General features: G+C 39.0%; 1 protein-coding gene across 1 annotated transcript; it reads right to left on the reverse strand.

The window, feature by feature from the left end:
• Positions 1-8,081: 8,081 nt before the first annotated feature.
• On the reverse strand, positions 8,082-25,699 carry ranbp1 (RAN binding protein 1). Its single transcript, XM_048556026.2, has 6 exons — positions 25,566-25,699; positions 20,911-21,047; positions 18,262-18,419; positions 16,036-16,164; positions 13,108-13,164; positions 8,082-9,468 (listed from the first exon to the last, which is right to left on the reverse strand). Exons 1-6 carry the CDS (start codon positions 25,578-25,580, stop codon positions 9,335-9,337), a joined length of 630 nt encoding a protein of 209 aa, XP_048411983.1. The 5' UTR covers positions 25,581-25,699; the 3' UTR covers positions 8,082-9,334.
• Between the last annotated feature and the right edge of the window lie 105 nt (positions 25,700-25,804).

Below are 25,804 nucleotides of genomic sequence, written 5' to 3' on the forward strand. Positions count from 1 at the left end.
TGGCTGTCAGCTGTTAGCAGTCAAGGGGTTGGGCATGTTGCTATATAGGACTGTGCTACATCAATGTCTCACCCACAGCATGTGTCAGTAGGCTATGTGGCAAACACATTATGTATATTCCAACCAAATGGCCAAGTTCCAAAGTCTCAAGGGATCAGTCCTCAATCAAATCAAAGGGGATGGTTTTCATTCAGGGCATATCATTGTGTTCAGAACCCTAGACTGAGATCACAACCTATCGGCCACTTGAGGTCATGATCATTAACAGTGACAGTGTGGGTTGAAGGCACCAATAATTGTAGCATCTGCATGTGAAAGATATGCCATACCATATCCAACTATGTGGGTTACAAGTCTCGGCCAAAAGCAATTTTGACTATGGTCAATTTGTAATGACTAATTATATAGTCATCTCTGTGAAGCAGAAATAATCTGAGGTATCTTTAAATGTGTCAGCTGTGGGTCACAATTCACAAACACAATCTAAAGTCTCAGACTGCACAAGGGCAAGTGTTTATTGACTCTCATCTTGAGTTGTATGTGTTTACCAGTATTCTCTTATATACAATGTTGTCTTTTGTGGGTGATGCGGAGGGTGGTGGAGCAAAGTTTCAATAAACCTAGTGCACTTACAAACAACTATTGTATTTGCATGGCATGGTTTGTGCTGCATACATCGGAATAAGGTCAGCTATATTAAAGGTTCATATTGTGGCATTCCATAGCCCTCCTTGTCGTTCTCCTCCACATCCACAGTATTGAGGACGATGCTAAACCATCATGTGTGAGTGATGTGAATGCTGACTGCTCACATTACTCCGATACAGCATTGCAGTGGGCTGAGGATGTCCCAGCACACTGTCACAGATGATGCCGTCAGCTTCAGTGGGATCTGTGAGCTGAAGGGCTGATTGGCCATTCCCATCCTTGTGGTTGTCAAGGTGACAGCTGCACTAAATTTTTATGCTGCTTCCAAATGATCCAATGTGGTCCTGAGTGGGATCTTACAATCATCGGCCCACAAAGTATAAAGGCTGTACCGACACAAGATCAACAGCTTCATCCCATTCCCAGTGACAGCATCTGTGCTACCACTCGGACAATTTCCAACACAACCAGCTTCACCCACAACCTGGGGCAGAATGGCAGAGACTGTACACACATTGCACTGAGAGCCGGGTTGCAACACAGAAAACTTCATCAGCAGAAAAGGACTCCAGTCCATTAATGTTCAAATCATCTGTGATACTGGTACTACATGCAAGAACTTTGCACCATCTACCCTTGGAGCTGCTAGGATGCCTATATCCTTGAGAAATCTCATTTTCCTGCTGTGTTTCAAGTGCTGAGTGCCTTATAAGAATGTTTCCTGGGAGACAAATGCTAAGCAAGCAACTAGGGCTGATAACTCCAACATATAACTCCCTGACTGAGGCCAAGCATAGATACGTAAGAGCAGGCAGGGACAATTCCACCATGGCCATGGTGCAGCAGACAACAGGCCTCCTGAAGATAACATTCTGATGCCTGGATCAGTGAGGGGAAGGCAGCCTCAGAGTACAATCCAGATGGAATGTGCCCAGTAATTCTACCATGCTGTGCTTTGCACAACTAGAGCAGGCCAAACAGCATGGAATGGACTGAGGGCTAAAGAGTTAAGAGAGCAGTAGTCTACTGAGAAGGAAGACAAGGACATTGCACAGGAGGAATATCACCTTCAACATGATTGAACAAGGCAGAGTTGGGACAACAAGCCAGACAGGACTTCACTGACAGTGGTTCTGCTAAATCTTAACTTGCTGCAGTGATTGACTGGAGATTTGTTGTTGCTCCAAAGGCAAGCAGCCACTGTTTGTTCCCAGAAGTAAATGCAGCTCTTCCTGTTCGTTCTTCCTTCACTTTTGCTGTTGTTTGATAACATTTAGTGCTTTCAACAGTTTGAAGACTTCCCAGCATGTGACATTTCTACATTGAACAAGATGTAATGCTATGTTAAGTGTTAGGGAAAGAGTAGCATTCCCTTTGACTGGGCTCTAACATGGTATGGCACTAAGCACAGGAATACTATGTAATTTGATTTTTGTACCTTGTTACAGTGACAGTCAATCATAAGGAGGATCACATTTTATTTTCTATTTTATGTGAAATAGAGACAACTTGACAGACGTGCAAGGGACTATGTAGAGCATAGATAAGCTGGATAGGAAGGCAATTTTTTCCAAAAGTAGCAGGGTCAATAATCAGGGAACACACACTTAAGGGAAGAGGTAGGAAGGCTGATATGAAAATTGAAGGTAAGCTTTTTCACTCAAAAGGTGGCAGGGTCTGAAATTCATGATCTGAAAGAATGACTGAGTCAGAAATTCTCATCGTGTTAAATGGTAATTAGATAAACACTTGCATTGTCACAGGCTCCAGAGCTATCAGCCAAATTCAATGAGCTAATTGGATTCAGGCATTCAGATCTTTGTTGACTGATGCAGAGATGATGGACTGAATGCCCTCCTTCTGTGCTGTAAATGTCAACACATCTATTTGTGAAAACGAGATAACAAAGTGTGGAGCTGGATGAACACAGCAGGCCAAGCAGCATCTCAGGAGCAGGAAAGCTGAAGTTTCGGGCCTGGACCCTTCATCAGAAAAGGGGGATGGGGAGAGGGTTCTGAAATAAATAGAGAAAGAGGGGTAGGCAGATCAAAGATGGATAGAGGATACGATGGGTGGAGAGGAGACAGACAAGTTAAAGGGCCGGGCAGGGATGAGCCTGTAGAAGTGAGTATAGATGGGGAGGTAGGGAGGGGATAGGTCAGTCTGGGGAGGACAGACAGGCCTAGGTGGCAGGATGAGGTTAGTAGTAGGAAATGGAGGTGCAGCTTGAGGCGATAGGAGGGGATGGGTGAGAGGAAGAACATGTTAGGGAGGCGGGGACGAGCTGGGCTGGTTTTGGGATGCAGTGGGGGAAGGGGAGATTTTGAAGCTTGTGAAATCCACATTGATACCATTGGGCTGTAGGGTTCCCAAGCGGAACGAGTTCGGAGTTTCTATTTCCAGTGAAGTGTCAACTGGATCACTGTGTGCACTCAGAAGCTTTTCTTCATCGCTCCTCCCAGTCTGTCCTGTGAAGGCCTATTCCTAACTGGCAGTGATTGACCTGGTGCACAGCTGGGCTTTAAACATGGCACTAGTGATACAAATCCCAGAAGGGCAATGAGCCCATGATTGTGCAAGTGTGGCACTGTAGGGGTATGGTGAATACTTAGTATAGGGGGCATCACAAAATTTGGTGAGATAACTTGCTTAAGGTCATGGAGGGACACCTTCCTTGAAATTCCCTAAAAGATATTTGCCAAAAATCAGTCAAATTTTGGCCTAAGATCAGACATGACTGTGATAACTTCTATGGTTGAATAAGTTATCAGTAATCATTGTGTTGGTTAACTTGTGAAGATTGGCCAATTGTATAAACTTTGAGAAATTGCCTGATGCTTGGGAAACCCTACTGTAGCCTTCAGGAGTGGGCGTGAAGGTTAGGTGCATTAGCCATGGGAAACACAGGATTACAGGGATAGAATAACGAGATGGCAATGGTAGGATAATCTCTGGAGGGTTGGTCGTAGACTTGTTGGGCTGAATAGCCTGATTCCACACAGTGGGGATTCTATTAACCCTCTCAAGCTGTCTCCAAACTTCAGACTGAACAAAAGAGAAAGAAAAAACTGAAAACAATAATGAGCCAGATTGAGGAAAAGTCAAATGCAGCATTTCACATCTTACTCTGCTCATCAGTCTCATCCAATGCAATTGCATCTAACTCATCAGTGCAGAAGATTAGACAAAATGCTCTCACTACTGTTGAACAGTGAGAAGTTCCAAGGAAACACTTCCACGGTGATGTATAATGTCAACAATAACACCAAGCTGTAGTCCTTATTTGAAATCACAAGCTTTTGGTGCACAGCCCCTTGACAATATTTCAAATTTTGATTTCAAGTAAACCTGTTGGACTACAACCTGGTGTTGCATGACTTTTGATTGTCCACCCCAGTCTAACACCGTTACCGCCACATTATGGTGATATATAGAACTCATTGAAGTGCTTCTTTGATAACTATGTACATGTTACATTTGAACAGGGACACAAATTCTGAGATATAATTACTCTACTAATGATTGTTGTTAAAACAGAGATAACCAACAATCCACTTCTTCAATGACATTAGGGAAATATTCTGAGCTCCATAAGGTGTCAATTCTATTCAACCGCATACTGGTAATGGTCTTACTGTTACCATTTATTCATCTTCCAGATCTTCACTTACTCCATTATCACCATTTTCTGTGCATCATTATCCCTTTTATCTCCTACTTTAAATTCCATCATGAACTTTCTTTTATTCTTGCTCACCCCACGCCCCCTTTCTCTGGCTTTGGACTTGCTTAAAAAGCATTAGATTGCTGAGATTTCCAATGCTGATGAGATGCACTATTGGAAGAGAGGGGCAAAAGTACTAGTAATTTCAAGGGGAAAATTGTAAACTGCTTAAACCAACACTTGGAGGACGTCAGGGTAGATGGCATATAGAACTTAGCAATCAAGAGAACACAAGAAACATTTAACAGTTTGGAATTGGAAGAAAAACTTGTACTTCAGTAATCTTTAATTTGGATCAAGGCCAAAACTAGTTTTTGATTCCACAAGAAGTACGAAGAAGACGCAACACTGGAAAATTTAAAAGAAACATTTTTTTTCTTTATTCATCCACAGGATGAGGGTGTCGCTTTTAGGCAGCATTTATTGCCCGTCCCTAATTGTCCAGAGGGCAGTTGAGAGTCAACCACATTGCTGCAGATCTGCAGTCACATGTAGTCTGGATCAAGTAAGGATGGCAGTTTGCATTTGTGAACCAGACGGCTCTCCCCCCCCCCCCCCCGCCCTGACAATTAGCAACAGATTCATGGTTGTCACTAGATTCTTAATGCCAATTCACGGTTGTCACTAGATTCTTAATGCCAAATATTTTTTATTGAATTCAAATTCTACCATTTGCCATGGTGGGATTCAAACCCAAACTGTTATCTTGGTCACTGAATTAACAGTTCAGCGATACTAACACTAGGCCATTGCCTCCCTATTATATGTTCAACAGAATTACCAATTCGGTTTAGTGTTCTCCTGAAGGTTTAATCATATGACCTACCACAGCCAGAAATTCATCCTATTTCATCTTACACTTTTTATCCATCTTCAATCGTCACAAATAAATCAGTAATAAATTATAACTTTTAAACAACCTCCCCCACGATCTCGCTCTTCAAAGTTTACTCAGAAATGTATCTAAGAGAATGATCCTGAATTCCTGAAAATCTTCAGGAAAATCCTAGATCATTGGGAACCACTTTTCCAAGGGTCGCAGAAAAGAACAATCTTAGGAGATAAAAAGGCTATAGGTTGGTGAATTAAGTTCTACACTAACCTTTTCATTGCACGTTGTTAATAACACTTCCAAGTTTTGCAAATTTTGAAACTATCCCTTGTATACCAAAGGACAAAGTTATTAATATTTTGGAGGAAGAACTACCGTCCTAACACAGATCCCTGGGAATCTCCACCACAATAAACATTCTTCCAGGCAAAAAAAAACTGTTCACCAACACTGTTACCAGTACCTCAAACAATTTTAAAGAACACAGAACTTCAAAAGCAGGAATAACTCATTTGGCCCTTTGAATCTGCTCCATTACTCATTAACGTTATGGATAACCTGGTTGTAATCTCATATCCACTTTCTGGTTACACCTGAACACTAGACTTCCTTGTCTATCAAAAAAATCCAGCTTGGTCTTTAAAAGTTATGTTCACTGCTTTCTGGGAAAGAGAATTCCAGATACTAATGAAACTCTAGATAAAAAATTTCATTAAGGGTTTCTAAAAAGTGTTCTCTTAAACAACACCCCCTTCATATTACTCTCCTCTATAAAGTGGAAACATTCCCACATATCCAGTCACCTCTGATTCTTCTAAATGTCAACAGATAGAGACCTAACCTGTTCGTTTTTCTCCATCAGCTGATCAACCCAAGAATCAAATGTACCTTCTCTGAATTGCTTCTAAATTACACATTTTTTCCCAAATATAGACAACCAAACTGTTCACAGTACTTCCAATATTGTCTCACCAACAGTAAGATGTTCTATTTAATTCCATTTCTCAGCAACAATCAACATCATTCCACTTGCCACTTGCTTGCTGTACCTGCATACTAACTAATTCATGTACCAGCTCACTCAGAAAAAATAATGATTAAACAGTACATTGGTGTGGTCAGACCACACCAGACTATAACATTTGAAAAGAATTGTCCAAAGTATTGGAGACAAAGCGTAAATGAACATGAGGCTGATCCCTAGTAATGGAAAGTGAAGTGTGAGGGAATACTGGAATTTCGTGTTCAGCTGGAAAGGCACGAACCAGAGTGGTAATCCGAAAGAGTCAACTGAAATAGTTACAAAAAAGAAAAAAGTGAATCAAATAGGTCATTGGCATACCAGCTCAAATTACTAAATGTAAATTAAGATTTAATCAGCAGATTCTTGAAATCAAGTTTATGGAATGAATGAATTTATAGATGAAGATAGGATCAACTGGATTTCAACATCTATAATTATGTTGTTCTGTCAAAGTGAACATCATTCTATTATATAATTTAATACGGTTAGAGTACCCAAGGCATTTCAACGGAGCATGAGACAAGAAGAAAATAATCCAGAGATATTGAGACAACCAAACACCTATTCAAGAGGAGGGGAGAGAAGAGGGTTTTAGGGAGGGAATTCTCAGCTTGATGGGCTGAGGTTGCTATTGGTATTCATCAATGGTGATGTTATTAAAAACTTGGATGCACAGGAGGGCAGAATTAGAGTATAGCAAAGATGCTGAGTTCTTGCAAAGCTGGAATTGGTTAGGAAATAAGTATTTGAAGCAAACAATGAAATTTTGACAATACAGACAGTAAAGTGAAGAGATTTAAAATGAAAGCTTCTCTTGAGTCTGTTGAAATATTGAATAGGAAGGGAAGAACTACACAAAGAGGAACTTGCGGCTTATACTGTGCAAGTAGCCAAAATTGCAGACAAATATATAAAAAAAATTTCATAATCCAGACACACTGATTTTAAATGAAAACTTTTGCCTAATTTTCCCAGGAATAAATAACTCAGGACAACACCTACCAACATTATTCAACATGCTCTAATAAACAGGTAAGCTCCTCTTCAGGGTGTAATATTAAAATTTAATCATACTGCACTCTTCTTCACCGTGTAACACATTAATAAACCAAGGAGATAAAGCACTCCTTATGGTCAATGGATACCACACTGTCGAGAGATCAACACCTGGTAGGAGTGTTAGCATGAAGCAGTTAATCTGTCAATGGAGCTGTTATTTATGGTGGATCATACAAAATAACCAAAGACTGACATGTATCCAATGACACCTGCTGGAAAACCTTTGTTCAAAATCCAAAGGTGGGCTAGGCTCAACTAGAATATCTCCTCACAGTTGAGCACAACACCTTCAGTTCATTGTGCAGACTCTTATATGTAGTCTCCTGATTAAGATATTGGTACGTGTTGAACTTGGCATTATAAATAAAGAATGACTCACTTTTTAGGAAGATGAATGGAAAATATTGCAAGAAAGAGACACTGAAGATTTATATTTCAGGCAGACTATTTTTTGATTATCAATGTGTAATGTTCCACCATAAATTATTCAAAGGATATCAGATAAGAATAAATATGAATGTCGTTAATGGTCAAGGATTCAGTTTTCTTTATGAGCAGGAGGTGGGCAGAGGAAATAGAGTTAAATTGGATACTCAGCAAATATTTAAATTATTCAGGCTCAAGAGCTCGTAAAATGGGAAGATGTTAAGCAAGGGTTTGGAAGAATCCAGGGAGTGCAGCTCCATAATACACCAATGATTTACAGACAAATCCTAGACCAAACGATCTTCAGGGATGAAGTGCACGCTACATATGAAGTCGACAGCAAGAAAACAACTTCACTATACTGCAAGCCGCTTGCAAAAATCTTTATTGCAAATTTCCTAACGAGACCTATCAATTTTCAACAGTTCCATTTTATAAGTTTCCCAATTACAAAACACTATATCCAGATGTTTTGTTCATTCCAACACAAAACTAGATTATCACAAATGTTTGTGGTCCGTGGTAAGCAAATGCAAACCTGTCAAGAGAAGTTTTCTCTCAGTGAAGTTTTCTCTGTCAGTGTAACTAATTGTGTACATGCCAAATGTCACACTGCTACATATGTAAGTATTGCTATGTACTAGCGGTACAGCCACAGCCAGCAGAAAATCAAAATGGCCCACTGTGAAACTATCACCATCTCTCTTCACATGCATTATTCATGCGTCATGTTGGTGTCATCATACAGAGTTTTCAGCTTCAGTACCAGATCTTATGTATGACTTGACAGCAATATATGTGGACCTGTACTGGTTTACAATTGTTCTGGGGAGTTCCAAAGGGAGAGGAAAATAGATTGGTAAGTTGACACCATATCTGTCTATCCTGCTTGAGAGCTTCCTCAACAGGATTTTTAATCAAGCATAACAAACTTATCACAGAAATGTCTCTTCCTCATCTGCAAGGTCCAAGAGTTTTCGAAATAAAACTTCACTTAAGCCTGCAATGAACTTACCACTAATCTTTCTGTTGCGCAATCTTGTCAGTTACTAATTTAGCCAATTTAGACAGTAGGAGGGGAAGCTTCAGTAAAATTACTTTTGAAAACTCAAAAAAAAAATTCAATCTTACAATTTGGTGTCATACTTGACTTATCCAAAAACTACAGGGCAGAAATATAAAAAAAAAACTAGTTTTTTCCATATACAACTTAACTGTATTTAATTTAGTTATAAACCATGTCCTACCCAATGTGGGAATTCTGGCATTTTGGAGTCTTATTCACAGAGGAAAAAAAATAAAAAAACGGTTGTCATACACAGAAAAGCATGTTATAATCACCAATTTTCAGGAATTGAAGTAATAGAATTAAATTATTCTCTCAGAAGACTGTAAATAGATAAGGCAGTAGTTAACACTCCTAGAAGTTTCAAAAGGAATACATTAGCACATTTATGGTGGTTGATGACTGCGGAATGACATTCTGTGAAGGTACTATTTCTTCATAATAATTTGGGACCACAGGGCAAAAGCCTAGAAAATGGCTCATCTGTGCCCAAACCCAGTTCATTACAGTCTGCTGTAAAAAAAAGGAAAAAGGGAAACAAGGACCAGGATTATTTTAATTCTCTTCAGTTTTTTCACTGGTCACTTCTTTCTTCTTGGATTCTTCCTCTTTGGCAGATTCTTTTTTATCCTCCTTAACGGATAGTTCCTCTAGCTTTTCAGCAACCTTATCTGCACTTTCATTGTCACCTGATAGAAAACAGATAGAGAAATGAGTGGAAGGTTTCATGAATAAATTCTATTTAAAAGAAAATAGGAGATCTCCTGTCACTCTGACTAACAGCGGATCCTCAGCTAAAACAAATAAAACTGATCATGAGGCCAATTATCTCATCTCTCAACATGGGGCCTTGTGTGAAAATTAGCTATCATGTTTTCCTCTAATACAGTGACTATATTTAAAAGTAAATTTTGGCATGGTGATTGTCACTGGAGTAACAGTCAGGGCTGAGAGTTCAAAGCTCACCATGTTGGAGAAATGTAGAATTATTTAATTAAATATGTAACAAACAGTATCAGTAAATGGTATCAGGGATAATGGGAACGGCAGATGCGGGAGAATCCGAGATAAAGTGTGGAGCTGGATGAACACAGGAGACCAAGCTCCTAAGATGCTGCTTGGCCTGCTGTGTTCATCCAGCTTCACACTTTGGATCAGTAAATGGTAACAAGCAGCTAGTGAATTGTCATTAACAACCCAACTGGTTCACTAACATTCAGGAATGGAAACCTGTTGTCTTCACTTGAACTGCCCTACCAAGTATCAGATCCAAATGCGATATCGTTGAGTGCCCTATGAAATAAACTAGGCAAACCATTCAGTTGTATTAAACCTATTGTAAAACAGCTATAATTCTGACAGGCTTTCTGACATTTTAAGGAGGTATTCACCAACACCAATTGTTTAACAGCAATTAAGAGTGTGGGTGGCTCAGTGGTTAGCACTGCTATCTCAGAGTGCCAGGGACCTGGGTTCAATTTCGCATTCAAGCAACCATCTGTGTGAAGTTTGCAGATTCTCCTAGTGTCTGTGTAGGTTGCCATATGTGCTCCGATTTCTTCCTACAGTCCAAAAGATGTATAGGTTATGTGGATTGGCCATACTAAATTGCCCCTATTGTCTAGGGATGCACAAGGTGGGTGAATTAATCATGGGAAATGCAAGGTTACAGGGATGGGGGTAGGATGCTCTTCAGTAATTCGGCATGGACTTGATAGACTAAACAGTTTGCTTCCACACTGTAGGGATTCTAAGATTCCATCATGGATGGGTAATAATGCTGACGTTCGCATCCAATAAACACAGTAAAACAAATGCTGGCTGTAAAATGCTTTAAGATATTTTGAGGACATGAGAGATATTCTTATAAAAACAAGTTTATTTGTTTAACTCAAAAGACACATCAGCAATTAAAGCAAATAGTTGATTAAAACTAACATGTAGAATGGATCCCAAATTGCAAAGTTGGCCTCCACATTTTCTCTAGATCAAAATCTCCTTAACCTCAAGTCTAGTGGAATACAAGGTGAGGAAAGAAACGTGGGAAAAAGTTAAGCAACCTTTGTTCTTCTGCAATCAAGTTAAGAGAGAACCTCTGCACTGGACTATTGACAACATTAGCATGATTCTTTGCGTGATTAGAGGCCTGATTTACTGCTGTCAACAGATACAAGTAAGGATAATTTTCTCAAAGCAAGTTGTACTTTTGAGCTGGCTCATAGGTATTTACATGGTACACTACACAAATGGATCAAGCAATAATACAGCAGCTAAAGGGACAAAACTGGACATAGTTGTTTGAAGGAAGCAAAGTTAACATTTCATTACTCCCCTGCACCGCAGTAGTTCAAGAAAGCATAATTTCTCAGGGCACAATACAGATGAATAATAAAATGTTGGCCTTGCTACTGACACTTTCACACCATGAATAAATAAACAAAAACAAAAACATTCTCAAATTTCATAAAGAATTGCTTTTAAAGTAGGGATGTACTCAAATTGTGGAAAAATTCAAAGTTCTCACATGCCTGTCATGGGAAAAGATTGTAAAGTTCTCATATTTCACAGCTGTTTTTATAACGTATTATGGAATACTTGGTCTATAGATTACTACAACATCTTAGAAAAACAAATTATGCTGGTTTCACAAAGTGGGCTTTTATTTGTTCAAAGGCAGCATGTTACATCAACCAGTTGTTTCAACTGACACCATGTCCTGCTGGGGTGCATTAAATTAGATTGGGGGCAAACCGTAGATAGGCTAACTCAGTTCAAAAATCCAAACAGCCCTACAAATGAATGTAGGCAACAGATTGTTTAAAATTGAGGTGGTGTCAATTGATCATGCTCTATGTTATCGTTTAAATTTTGTTGTAATTAACTAAACCACTTGTCTGCAGCAGTTTTCTGCTTGGTAATTTGACAGTTGTGCAGCACCATATCCTCAAACCAATACATTTCACTTGGTCTTCAACATCACTATGTTTTAGAGATCTGAGTTGAAGCAAGGACTGTGTGCCCTAGAGTGATTTAGGCAACTTTCTGTTGGATAATGTACATCTTTGTACAGTGACTAACTGCAGTAAGCAATGAATTCCACCACAATCCTAGTGGAAGCAATGCTGTTGCAGATACAATGTTCCTGAGCGCGGAATGACTCCCAGTGTTATAATGTATGGCATGAACACTGCTTAAAATGTTTTCTTAAAAAAAAAGAAAATCTAGGATATCAACATCTGGGAATCCCATGCACCAGACATCAACAGCCAAGGTTTATTATTGTAGGTAACATGAATTGAATTGTATTTGGCATAGTTCCTTGTAGCACATCAGGAAAAGTTTTGTTCATGTACATCATACTGTTAGAGATAAATTCAGAGACTTTGCTCAATTCTAAGCTACAGTTTACAACAGTTTTTACTGTTAATATGATCCATTTGAAAAATTCAAACGCAAGCTCAGTTGTCTATATTTGAAGCCACAGCCCTTTGTTGTTTTTCCAGCTATAAATAAAAATGTGAAGTATAGAGTTTATTGATTGCACTGTTGCGTCTTTGGCCATGGCTGAAATGGAATTATATTCCAGCAGTGCAGCTTTAATAGACTAGACATTAGGCATAATAGACTAGACAATAGAATAGAATAGTTGTTAATAGATTATGATTTTCTTCTGGTAAGTAATCCTGGTAAAGTTTGGTTACACATGGAAAACATCCAGCATTTTGTGGTTGTGTTAATTGAGGTACTTGTTTAGTTTTGGACTATTCATTTCTTCCCCAAAATGGAAATTTAACCAGCTGTGAAGGTCTCCACTAACTCCAATATTGTTTCATTTCCCGCTGAATTCTATTCCATTGCTCCTTCAAAACATGGAAATCGCCACAACTTGCTTTTTGATTTGATCAGGAGCTTTCACAATAGACTTGTACTTATAAATTCCGAAGCAACATGGCTATCAATCAAATTTGTCTTGTAAACTATCTGCTACCAGCTATATCCAAGATCCCTGCTGGAAACTGCATCTAATAATCCTGAACCAAAACTTATTTTGCTATTTGTCACCTTCTAGTTATTTTAACTAGTGCCTAAACTGATGTTACTTGTACTGAAGTATATCTGCAGACATCCAAACAGCAAACAACCAGATTTAATTATCACAAAGGATGAAGCAAAGTATATTTACAATACTGGAACTTAAGTTGCAAAACAGTTATTTTTGTTAGTGATTCACATTTTTTGTAAAACTGCTAAAGACTGCAAATTGAGCAGATCTCTTCTTGTAAGTATTTCATATTTGGAATAGGATGCAAGTCAAAATTAGTAAATACCTTTTAGCTTCATCTTCTCCTTGCATTCTTCAAATTTTGCCTTAAACTTCTGTGCATCTAAAAAGGACAGTGAAAATCATTGATACTTCATTTAGAGTTTTTTCAGTGAAACAAAAATATACTCAATACAGAAGCAAATCCACAACGCACAGCATGGCACATATTTCCCATGTGTAAATATCTACTTAATGTACTGCAGCAATTCTATTATTATGAGTCATGGTCAGTGTCCTGGATACTCATGGTTACTGAAGTCTGTTAGAATTTGATCAATATCAAAACTCACTGCAATCTGATAATTTAAGAAACTATATTTTCTCATGTTACAGGAGGTTGATAGCAGAGCTTTTTTAAAAACATGTACTAATCATTCCTGCATAATAATGCATAGCAGGCTAAAAACTTTATTTATTAGCTGCAGCAAGGTTGGTGGCCCAGAGATAGGTAAAATAAAGAGAAATTGCAGGCCCTAGAGATGACTGGTGGTGTTTTTACCGCAAAGGTCACCACGGCTCAGGTGAAAGGCAATGTTGAGACAGTGGGACCTTCATGGTGATCTCAGCCAGTGCAGGAACTGAACCGATGCTACTGGCATTGCACTGTAAGTCAGCTGTTAGTCATTGAGCTAATCAGCCCTCAAGTCCAGAAAATAAGTGGGCAAGGGGTATTCCCACCTCACTGCCACTGTTAGAATGGGAACTACTTGGATTACTGGACATGCTTAATAACAATCTTCTGCCAGTGGGTGAGAGGTCACTTCCCAAAAGGCAATTCTTAAGTTTTAATTGCAGTGGAGATTTTGAAAAAACTGATACCAGCCTTCTGCCTTCTCCAGTCAGTCAGTCAGTTTATCAAAATTAATTTGATTGAAGTATGTATGTACATAGGAATCAGTGTGGTCCAGGTTCTTGGAACATTTTGGAAATGTAGTAAATTAGGATACAGTTGTCACTTTTTAGAGAGTGCAGCTGTGCACATGCCATTTGCCTGCAATGAGCAGCATAACATTGAATAAGATGGGAGTACATGATTGAGGCTGTGGGTTTGACAGTGGCTGTTAAGTCTGTGACTGGAGGGGTTAACTTATGATTTGTTACATGTACTAAATATGCTGCATGCACTAAATTAAGCAAGAAAACTATTCCTAACCTATAATAAAGTGCTCATGGAAGACGTTTCACAAAATTTCAGCACTATTTCAGAAACACAGATTCAATCTTTTTTCTTCAATAGTCAAGTAGCTAACGGTATTATAACTAGATCATTTTCTGGTTAGGGCTTTCTCCTCGAAGGCAATTTTAGATGGTTTCGAAGAAATTAAGTCAAGATATATTTATCACCCTCAAGGCATGAGCAGCAGGAATTTAATATATTCTTTGACTTTGAAACTAGGTTGCAGCTGATAATAATCTTCATGTATTTTGGGTTGTGCTTCTCATTTGCACACTGCAGATGTAGTGATGAATTTAAATTAACTGCTCAGACTCTCTCTGGAAAGTCTGAGATTGACATTAGTGCAAATAGGCAATGATTATCCCCTAATGGCCAATTTAAGTAGCTGTCTAAACACTAAAGACTGTCTAACCACTAATGACTGTCTTCCTTTGCAGCAAAGAGAGCTACAGTAGCTTCTTGAGTTATATGAGGCAATGCTCAATAAAGCTGAGCGCAGGATTACAACAATCACCTCATTAGACAGAAGGCTACCACCGAGAATATGAAATTGCCTGGTCTCAGTAGTGAAAGCCGCAACCTGGTATCTTATCACTGACCTCAACTTCCCCAACAGTCAGCCACAAAATCCAGATCTGGAAACAAGTGTTGTTCAGGCCAGACAAAGAAAGACTCCCTTTCCTGAAGGAAATTAGTGAACACAGCCATGCTTGTATGAAAATCTGGATGCTTTCATGGTTTTTTTTCCCCCCCCCAGTGCAAGCCCATGAGTTACCAGATTTGTTCATCATAATCAATCATGAGAGGATTTAAACTCTCCACCTCCAGGTTAGTAAATCAGTGCTAGAATCAGAAACCTATCTATGCATAATTTAAGTGGAAAATATGTAGACTTTTATTGTGTTAAAATGGTTCAGTAAAGAAATGCTGCCTTTTACTGTTTCCCCTAACTTTTTAATTCTACAAGTCTCTCATTCCTGCACTGCCACCCAGTGGATCTGTATTCAAATTGTCTACTGACCGACTGAACTTAGTACCAGTAAAGGGCACCAAATCCAGTGTTACTGTGGAAGATTTAACACCATAAATTTCATAAGCAATCATAGGCAAATGTCAAGTTTTACAAAATTTTCCCACAGGCAGAATTTGCACAAATTTTCAATATATTTTGAAATGGAATTTTGTGAGCCACACATCATTTTTAATTTACTAATTGATCTTCACTGTGTGTAGGTCAAAACAAATTTGAAATTTTCTGTCATATGTGAGATCAAAGGGAAGGGGGTTTGTAGACAGAATGCAAAAAGGAGCCAAGTAGCAAAAAAGTGTCACAGGAAGAACACTTGTTCATTGGACTGTATTCCAGCCTGTGAAATCATCAGTGCTGTGTGTGTGGACTTCATCAGCAAGAATACATCACAAAGTCTTTTGCAGGTGCCCAAAGCATATTCAGCAATCTTGAGGACATAGAACTTAAGAGTTCTATTGTCAAAACATAAAAGAAATCAAAACTTTAAACGGTTCAAAGCACTAAAAAAAAAGGAACAAAAAATAAAAATGCTGCAATCTCCCATTAGGTAAAGCCAGATTTTAAACTTGAATGGTCTGAGTTGGTTACAACTAACAAATTAAAACACAATATTGCAACTGTAAGAAGGAACATGAGGCCACTTAATCCAGGTTAAGTGCATAACTTGCATTGTTCACATTACAAGTCACAACACCAGACAAGATTACTTATAATCTAATACTTACTTTCTTTATTTAAGAATCGGATTGCCAGAAGTTCAGGTTTTGGTTGTTCATCAGCAAAATCAGCAGGTGCATTCCAGACCCATGCCCGGTCACTGCCTACATTAGGCCTTAGCTCCATTGTAGGTGTAACTGGAAAGAAGAAAAAAAAGCCCCACAAAATTGTGTTTTGCTCAAATTAAACATGCACCATTTGCTCATCATACAAACTGCAGTGTATTTACTTTAATTGGTCCAGCTGCCTAACATAAGTAGTAATAAGTTTACTTCAACGTGTCTAATGCAAAAATCAATCATACTAGAATAATAGGCTACAATTTATCTAAAACAAAAACTTCAATTTCAGTTAAATCAATATTTTCAAAATATCAGATCAGACAAAAAAGTTAAATTTATTATTCCTTCAAGGGATAGGTTCCTTTCCCTTTAATTTTCAAGGTGGTGACTTCTTCTAACAGGCACAGATGTCTCTGTTTCTAGCCATTCATTGCACAAATCAAGATGAGTTGCACTGATTGGCCAAGAAATTAAACAAACAAACAAACAATCTGGTTTTCACTTGATGGTCTCCTGTGCATTTTAAGCACCGTCACCAAGTAGTAGAAAGCAACAGCAATCCTGACAAAATGCTGCCCTTACCTAGGACAATCAGTTTCTGAAAATAGTCAAAATCAGTAAACTACAGATTGGAAGTTTGCATAAGTAACTTACTGCATTTACTAATCCACAGTGAAAGTTTGGGAGACTCCTGGGAAACTTTAAAATAAAGGCAAGCATGCAAGACAGAGCATATTTGGCCCACACCACCCAATGCAAAACCTTTTACAATCCATGTTCTGTCGCTTGTGTGGGACTCAGAAGTCAACAACAACTTCAACCTTAATTACCAATATTGCAAGTCTTCTTCAACTGGTAGGGAATTGAAGAAGTCTCCGCAACGGAGGCTATAAAGTGAGCTAGAAAGTGAAACTTTGCATTTACTTCGTCCTTTATTCCTCTGTTGTGGGAAGCTAGATAAAGGAATTACAGAAAGAAAAGAGGGGCAGAATATGGGAGGTTAACTTCTACAGCTTTAAAGTATCCCAGAAGGCTGTTTCAATTTACTTCTTTATATTTTGCAGAGCATAGGTTGGCAAAAATAATCGGGCCATCCCCAATGGCAAGATATATTAAGCTACATTTTCTGATTACCCAGTAGCTCTACAGTGTAAACAATAGAGAAACACGATTACTTTTATCATGAGAAAAAAAGCAGCAAGCCAGAGTCATTTAAAAAAAAGAACATTTGATTACTCCAAAGATAATCCAAAACAGTGCATCAGGTCACATAAATCAGAGATTGTCCTGCATACCCAGGAGTTGACCACTGTTTGCACCAGGGATTCTCAACCAGTGCCTGAAGTAAAGTTCCAAGAGGCTTGCCAAATCGTACCTTAGAACATACAGAGAGAAAAACTGACATCACAATTGACTGATTGGTATCTGAGCTTGCACATATGATGGCTAAGGTCCCTTGTCAAAGAAAAGATTCTGACTAATGAGGGTATGCGCAAGACAAGAGAAAGCATGTCAGTTTCTGTTGGAGACTGGTGTTTGGATGAACATGTGCCGGGTTAGCTGGGCAGAAGAGGGGAGGCACCCTAGAAGGTAAGAGAGGGCAAGGCAAACAGCAGCAAGAACCGGTGCCACAGAGATAAGCACTGTGACTGAACTCTTCATTTGTTTCCTCAGCGACACAACTGGTGTATCAAAATCAACTGGTAATGTTATCACTGTGTTATTGCTTTCTTTCCAACGGCTCCTGACCATTTGATTCCACCCTCAAAAAAATGCTGTGATTACTGTACTACACAGAACTAAAAGTTGCATCCAGTATATTTACAGAGCATGTGCATCTTTAAATACAATTAAAAACCTTGTGAGAATTTCTTGCTAGACTTTGGAGAAATCTGAATCTCATCTGAGAAAGTAGAATACCAGATAATAGCGGTCAAGTTGTAAACAAAAATATACTTGCTGAAGTGAATACCTAGTTTTGACACAGAAAAAGGGGTCCATTTAAAAAAAAACCTGGGACAGGCCTTCAGAAGCAAAAATATTGATTGTATAAGCCAGAGGTTCTAATTCAAAAGAAAGAAGAGTTCCTAAAAGCTGAAGCTAAGAGGATCTATAAATATTGCAGGCAAATCTACAAAGTATTTGACAAAAATAAGGGAACAAGAGACCTACGATAGTGGTTTGCACAGATCTTGAGAGTTTTATCTCTCCTCATCAGAAGGCGAATTGTTCCCTTTTCCTTATGCTTCAGCAACTTCACATCCCCAGTTCCTCGTTCTTTCCACTCAGGAGGATCATTTTCTGATGCGTATCTAAAGAGCTTTGCACGCCTAGTAAAACAAAAACAAGAAACAAGTTTAGGCCATGAACTAATTTATACCTTGTTTAGAGACATACAAACCAAGTGGTCAAGTAAATCAGCATTTTATCTTTTCATTTGGAGTGGGGTGCAGGAAAATAAAAACATCAAGTGAAATGGATTCAGAAGACGAGTGTCCCCAGCACAAAAGATTCCCGAAGTTCCACAATGTGTTCATGTTTCAGGTCAGGGTATATTATTGGTAAAAACAATGTAATGACTTCAAAAAACTAAGGTAAAAGCATATACATAATTTAAGCCACGGTTAGATATTTGACCTCGTCAAATAAAAAGGTGAGGGAAAGATTGTTTTTGTACCAACAGCACATTGGCAAAAATGCAAACACTACCTCAATGTAATTATTTCTGACCATCTTTAATACATTATGGGCCAGTGACCCAAAAGATACAGCCCCTATGTTATAGTTTATTTTTCAGATAATCCTCCAGTGAATTGGAATAATCAGGGGAATCCTTAACACAAACAAATTTAGGGCTGTCATAGTGTGCTTAAACAGAAAATAAGCAACTTAGAAAGTACCAATTATAATGGATGGGTTCACGATTGCAAAAGTTGTATTAACTTATGTGTCTGCTTTCCGAGCAGAAACAAATCCTACCAAGCACAGAAGATATTGGTGTACCATGAGATATGCACCATTTATCCCTGACGGCCATCTGCATCAGGCACAACTATTTGCCTTAAGAGACATCCATTAGAAAGATGACACATGAACCATACTAGACAGACCACTCTCTCTCCCATTCCGTAAAGGGATAACAATTCAAGTTCCCGGTTATTTCCATCCTATTTGGTCTGTAGAAAGTTCAGTGAAATACATGATCTTTCTGCAATAAATTAACAAATTCAGCCGCAATGGCCCAGGAAAATTGAATAGTCTTAATGTAGTTTTTAAAACTTGATTAGTCTGTTCAGCAGTTCCCAGAAAAATAATTCTCATCTGTTTATCAGTTCATTGATTAGGCAGTCAAATGAAGTAAAAAAAAACACAAGGTCGACTGATACTCTTATGACACCTGCCCCTATACATTCATGAGGGCTTTGGATTCCTTTCACCTGAACTTTGGAAAGAGGTGAATGTCTCTTTAAAGGAACAAAATTTCTGTTACAGTCTGGAATATTGGCTTTGTTACAGCCCAACTATTGATGAAATCCTGTTAATGCTAGTTTTAACCAACAGACTATCCTAGTCCAACATTCTCTGGGCTACTTTTCCATAAACCTGGAGGTCATCCAAACTTGCACAAGTACCAGTCACCCATCGCCCAATGTCCACTAATCTACATTATTTCCTGGTCCAGCAAATTTAAAATTCTCATTCCGGTGTTCAAGATGTCCCAAATCTAAAGCCTCAGTCCTCCTAGTCTCTGCAATTCTTCTCATGTGAGGATGCTTTCTTAGTGAATTTCCACTATTAGTGTTTCAAACTCCTACACCGTCGTCTGTCTAACTTCCCGGCTAACTGTTCCATGTAGTGTCACTTGAGTTTAGTAGCATACTCTATGCAGAACTTGATCACATAAATGTAACATTTAACTGTGGTACTTAAGACATGCTACACTGTCAGACATTAAACCAAAGCTTTTCTTCTTGTGGGAAAAAAAAACTTTAAAAATGGAGGGACCCCACACAGTACCCTAGTTAAAATGTATCCATTGCATGTTAAATGTAGCTTAGTGATGACACTTTCACCTTTAGGTTAGAGGATTGTGTGTTCAATTTCCACTCTATTTGAGCACATTATCAAGGCTGATGTGACAACATAGTTAGGAGTGCTTTTATCTGGATGAGACGTTAAACAGACAGTCAGAGGGGCATTTGAAAAAATTAAAATCCCTTGGTACTGGACTTCATGCATTTTGTTAGATATTTAGCCTTCATCCAGCATCACAAAAACCAATAATTTAAACATTATTTCACTGTTTTATGTGGGACCCTATTGTGCATAAGATGGCTACTACATTTACTGACATTTCAAAAGTACTTCAGTGTAAAATACTTTGAGATACTAGAAGTCATGGAAGATATCATCTAAATGCAAGTTCGTTCTTCAAATAACACTCTCATTGTGATTCCCAGAATGACCACGAAATATTTTAGGTTGTCACAGCATATTAAAGACTCTCTAGAAAGCACAAGTTGTTATATTTATTCACCATTGTCTTCCTGTGGTCCGTACTGTATTCCACAACAAGAGATTGAGATGAAATACAAAACGCGTATGCACAATTCTTGAAGAACTGAGTCACAGGATTGAGAATTATCAAAAGACCAAAAACCAGTTAAGACAAAGGAGGTTAGACGTAGGCAAATTCAGAATCATATATTGTACAGCGCCAAACTAAAGATGTAGAAAGTCAACAGTAGTCCAAAATATGCTTGCCTATAAGTCAGAGTTATCGTCAGAGGTACTGCAAGTACGACAGCACATATTACTTACATTCTGAAAAGTTCTTCCTCATCTTCTTCCAATGTTTTTACCTCTTGTTCGGGAAGAGAAACTATTGGTTCAAAATGAGGGTCGTGGTTGGAATCTTCGGTCGCATTCTCTACAGAAGTGTCATGGTCTCCTATTTCCTGAGAAAAAAAGAAACAGGTACAAAAGTGAGCAATTTTTTAAAGCTAATATAACTTCTTTAATGACTGGCACATTAAATTTTATGGACAAAGTTTTTTATTATAGATTAAACATTTATAGACAACTTACAGAACTTTGTCTATTATACAGAACTACAATGTTGAAACTTACAGCTATGTGACAAAAGTGAGGTTTTGAACACTCTTTAATCGAGGGTAAAAGGGAGTGTTGAAGAATTGTGTGATCTATTACAGGTTCTGCTCAATAAGCTAGTGGTTTGGTTACCATGGAAACCAGGGACCCAAGGTCAAGTGCCGTTCAAATGCGTGTGCCAATTTTAACACCTGAATATAAAGACAGAAGGAGATGCTCTATTAGTTGCAGACTTTCTGTTTCAGACACCTTGAACTGGAAGACACAGTGTGACAGAATGAAACAAGAATGTCTCAGATCAGAGGGGGAAACTTTTGTGGTAGCTACAAGGCTACTAATGATAACAAGGTGTGGAGCTGCATGATCACAGCAGGCAGCATCAGTGGAGCAGGAAAGCTGACGTTTTGAATCTGGACCCTTCATGAGATTTTCAGAAGGGTCTAGACCCGAAACATCAGCTTTCCTGCTCCTCTGATGCTGTCTGGCTTATTGTATTCATCCAGCTCCACAATTTGTTATGTCAAACTCCAGCATCGGCAGTTCCTACTATCTCCAAGGCTACTAATGATAACTGGTTCTCTGCCTGAAAAGAGGAGCCAGTAGAAATTCAAAAAATCTGAAAGATTCATCCTGGTGTGGTGTGGGAAAGTAATAATTAGTGTGAACATGCTGGATTTTGGATTTCTGGGAAGCAGTTTTTATTAACAATGGATTGTACAATTCAGCAAAACAGAGAAAATTGAAGCCATTGAAAGCTGGGATTGACTGTGGGCTGTTTTCTATGTACTGTAAACATGACATTGATTATCAAATATTAGAAATGCTGATAAAGAGCATATTTTATGTTGTTTAAAGCATAGTTTCCATCCAAAAAATGCTTAGTTTGTGTTGCTTTAATTGGTTTGTTACAGTGAAAGTTTTAAAACATAAAAATTTTGTTGTGCAATTCCATTACATTGGTTACTGGGGAATTCAAATATTTTAAGAAGTTACTAGCCTGTACAAGAATTGTAATACAAAGTAGTAGATTTAGAATTCTGGTGCAGGTTATATTAGTAAGGTATAATAGACAAACAAGAACACCCTACTACGCACTGGGAATGAATACAAACTATATCAGCATGAAAACATTTTTTAAACCTCACATGAAACGAAATACAGTATATGCAGGCACATGAAAATCTCTTCCACTCTTTTGCAACTGTTGTAGATTTTTATATTCCTGCCTCATGTTAGCCTCCTATCCATCTCATTTTAGCAATTCTAAATTATCCTCCACTTTTCAACGGCCTAGCCTCACTTCTCTGACTTTTTGGAAGCTATCACCAATGGATGGAAGTAGGCACACAGTCATTGACGGAGAACACCAACAGGTTTGGTTGTGATATACCCAAGCATAACTAACTAAAAGTTGCTGTCAAAGCTTACTTCTGAACAGTGGCCACTTGGGAGACTTCCTGAAGGGTAAAAATTCATGGCACCATACCCCAAGAAAAAAACAACTTCTTCAAAGTAGGAATTGAAAAAACTAAATAAAATACAAAGCTTAAACAAACCTCACTGAATTGGTTGGTGTTACATTTTGTTTGCGTATATATCAAGGTTTCACCTGAGAAAACAATTGAATTCAATACCTGTAATTTAAATTGTGTGCCATTTTGACTGGTTTTGATTGGCAAGGTTAAATGGCTTGTGTACTATTTTGAAATGCTGATCAGTCTCAGCAGGACTTACAATGTATATAGCCGTTAAGGGAAAAAAAAGGTCAGCTGCAACAAGTAGAAAACACTGTAAACAAAACACTGATCAAAGATTGCATCAGTGATAATGGGAACTGCAGATGCTGGAGAATCCAAGATAATAAAATGTGAGGCTGGATGAACACAGCAGGCCCAGCAGCATCTCAGGAGCACAAAAGCTCGTTTCGGGCCTAGACAGCTGGGCTGGTTGTGTGGTGCAGTGGGGGGAGGGGAAGAGCTGGGCTGGTTTTGGGATGCGGTGGGGGAAGGGGCTATTTTGAAGCTGGTGAAGTCCACATTGATACCATTGGACTGCAGGGTTCCCAAGTGGAATATGAGTTGCTGTTCCTGCAACCTTCGGGTGGCATCATTGTGGCACTGCAGGAGGCCCATGATGGACATGTCATCTAAAGAATGGGAGGGGGAGTGGAAATGGTTTGCGACTGGGAGGTGCAGTTGTTTATTGCGAACCGAGCGGAGGTGTTCTGCAAAGCGGTCCCCAAGCCTCCGCTTGGCTTCCCCAATGTAGAGGAAGCCACACCAGGTACAGTGGATGCAGTACACCACATTGGCAGATGTGCAGGTGAACCTCTGCTTAATGTGGAAAGTCATCTTGGGGTCTTGAGGCCTGGGATAGGGGTGAGGGAGGAGGTGTGGGGGCAAGTGTAGCATTTCCTGCGGTTGCAGGGGAAGGTACCGGGTGTGGTGGGGTTGGAGGGCAGTGTGGAGCGAACAAGGGAGTCACGGAGAGTGTGGTCTCTCCGGAAAGCAGACAGGGGTGGGGATGGAAAAATGGGCAGTGCTCCTGAGATGCTGCTGGGCCTGCTGTGTTCATCCAGCCTCACATTTTATTATCACTGATCAAAGATTACCTGAATGGGAGAATCTGAAAGCACATGGGCTGCCAGTTCCTCTCTGGTTTGACACAACGACCATCTTAGCTCAAATCAACCGATTACAATCTTTTAGCTATTCAAAAGATCGGACAAGCTTTTTTTTTGCAAGTGGAAAGGGAAGGCTAATTTTTAGGTGGAGAAATTTCAGCATGTAACCCCTTGCAGATCAAGAGGAACATCATCAGCAAGGTACAAAATTTGCTCCCCAAAGGCATCACTGTGTCATACTCAAAACATTCCATGTGCTTAAGCTCAAACTCACAAGAAGGCTTTTAATGTTTTCAACTCCCATGAGTCATGAACAACTCAAGCAGGGATGCCATTTTTCTCTTTTTATAGGCTTGTGTATCCACTGTGAAATGGAAACCACTGTAAATACTCAATTCATTTCAGATACAAACATCAGAAACTACGCATTTACTTCAATAACCAAAGGGCTATCAAACAGGATCGTTCTGAAGAAAGGCCAGCAAATTGTGACGTGATAATGGGAACTGCAGATGCTGGAGAATCCAAGATAACAAAGTGTGGAGCTGGATGAACACAGCAGGCCAAGCAGCATCTCAGGAGCACAAAAGCTGACGTTTCGGGCCTAGACCCTTCATCCCCTCTCTGAAGAAGGGTCTAGGCCCGAAACGTCAGCTTTTGTGCTCCTGAGATGCTGCTTCACCTGCTGTGTTCATCCAGCTCCACACTTTGATATATCAGCAAATTGTGATAACTTTCTTTCCACGGAAGCTGCTTGATCTGCTGAACTGATCATTTTTAATTTCAAATTTCAAGCATCCAAAGTATTTAGCTTTTCTGGGAGATGGGAGGAATTAGCATCTAATCATTTCAATAGCAAGCAATAAAAACGGCCGAAGAAAAAATAGGGAAGACCACCAACTCCATACAATTGATTTCATACAGCAGCTCAAACTCTTGACTGTCAAAGGATATTCATCAGTCACACGGATGACAACAAAACAATTTTAAACATACAGATGTAAAAAATCGAAATGGAATGATGTGTTTTTGTTCGATTTTATCATCAACACAAATGTTAGTTACAGTGACTGTGTAGGAAGATTTTGAGTAGCCCGTCATTGTCAATATAGAATTTCGTCTTAGGGAATGTGGCAGTGTGTGTGAAACAATAAGTATATTACGGTAGACTGGCTATAAGATCATAACCACAGCAACTTTATTATAAACTATGCCTTCAACAAACGTGCCCATCATGACTGATATAACTGATGCTAAAGCGCAAAATTAAATCACCTCGATAAAACTACGTTGTGAAAATGAAGGATAATTTTATAAGGAATGATATATCCCCATCTAGGCCACTGCTGGACCACGGGGTGAATTTTACTCCGCGATTAAGGCCCCGAGGAAAACCAAAGTATACACATTTAACTTTAAAACAGACAAAAATACTACATTTCACAGATTGCGGTTACCCCTCTCTCTTCATTCTTTAAACCTTAACCGCCGATTCGAATGACGGCGGCCTCTCCAGCTGCAACTCACGTTTTCCATCTCTGGATTTCGGAATAAAACGCCAGCCGCCGGCTCTGGCGGATCCATTGCTCACCCCCTCCCCCAGGCCCCGCAACAACAAAAAAAATCAGAATCGTGATGACTTTCGATACTTCAAAAACCCCGTTAGACGTTAAATTCAACATAAATATCAACTTAGATGAAAAGCAGAGTGCTTGAACTTCGACTGCATGCCAATACTTACTCTCTCATCTGCCATTTTAAGGGACGATGGCTTCAGATTATAGATGAGAAACAATAAAAGATCGGTCTCTCGTTTTACTTTCGCGCTTGATTTTTTACCCACCTTACCTCAGTCCAATATGGCCTCCCTAGCAACCAGGCTAGTCATCCAAAAATCAGAAACAACCTCTCCATACTTTAATATAAGCAATATAAATTCATGCTTTTTATGACCGTTTTCAATCTTTTATAGTCATATAT

The sequence above is a fragment of the Stegostoma tigrinum genome, chromosome 26, assembly GCF_030684315.1.
Source record: "Stegostoma tigrinum isolate sSteTig4 chromosome 26, sSteTig4.hap1, whole genome shotgun sequence".
NCBI classification, from domain to species: Eukaryota; Metazoa; Chordata; class Chondrichthyes; order Orectolobiformes; family Stegostomatidae; genus Stegostoma; species Stegostoma tigrinum.

Coding starts and splice junctions, on each gene's coding strand:
- ranbp1 (XM_048556026.2), bottom strand. Junction 16,165..18,261: donor GATCTGTGCAAACCACTATC/GTAGGTCTCTTG, acceptor TCTTCTTTCCAG/TTACACCTACAATGGAGCTA. Junction 13,165..16,035: donor CCGATTCTTAAATAAAGAAA/GTAAGTATTAGA, acceptor TGTCCTTTTTAG/ATGCACAGAAGTTTAAGGCA.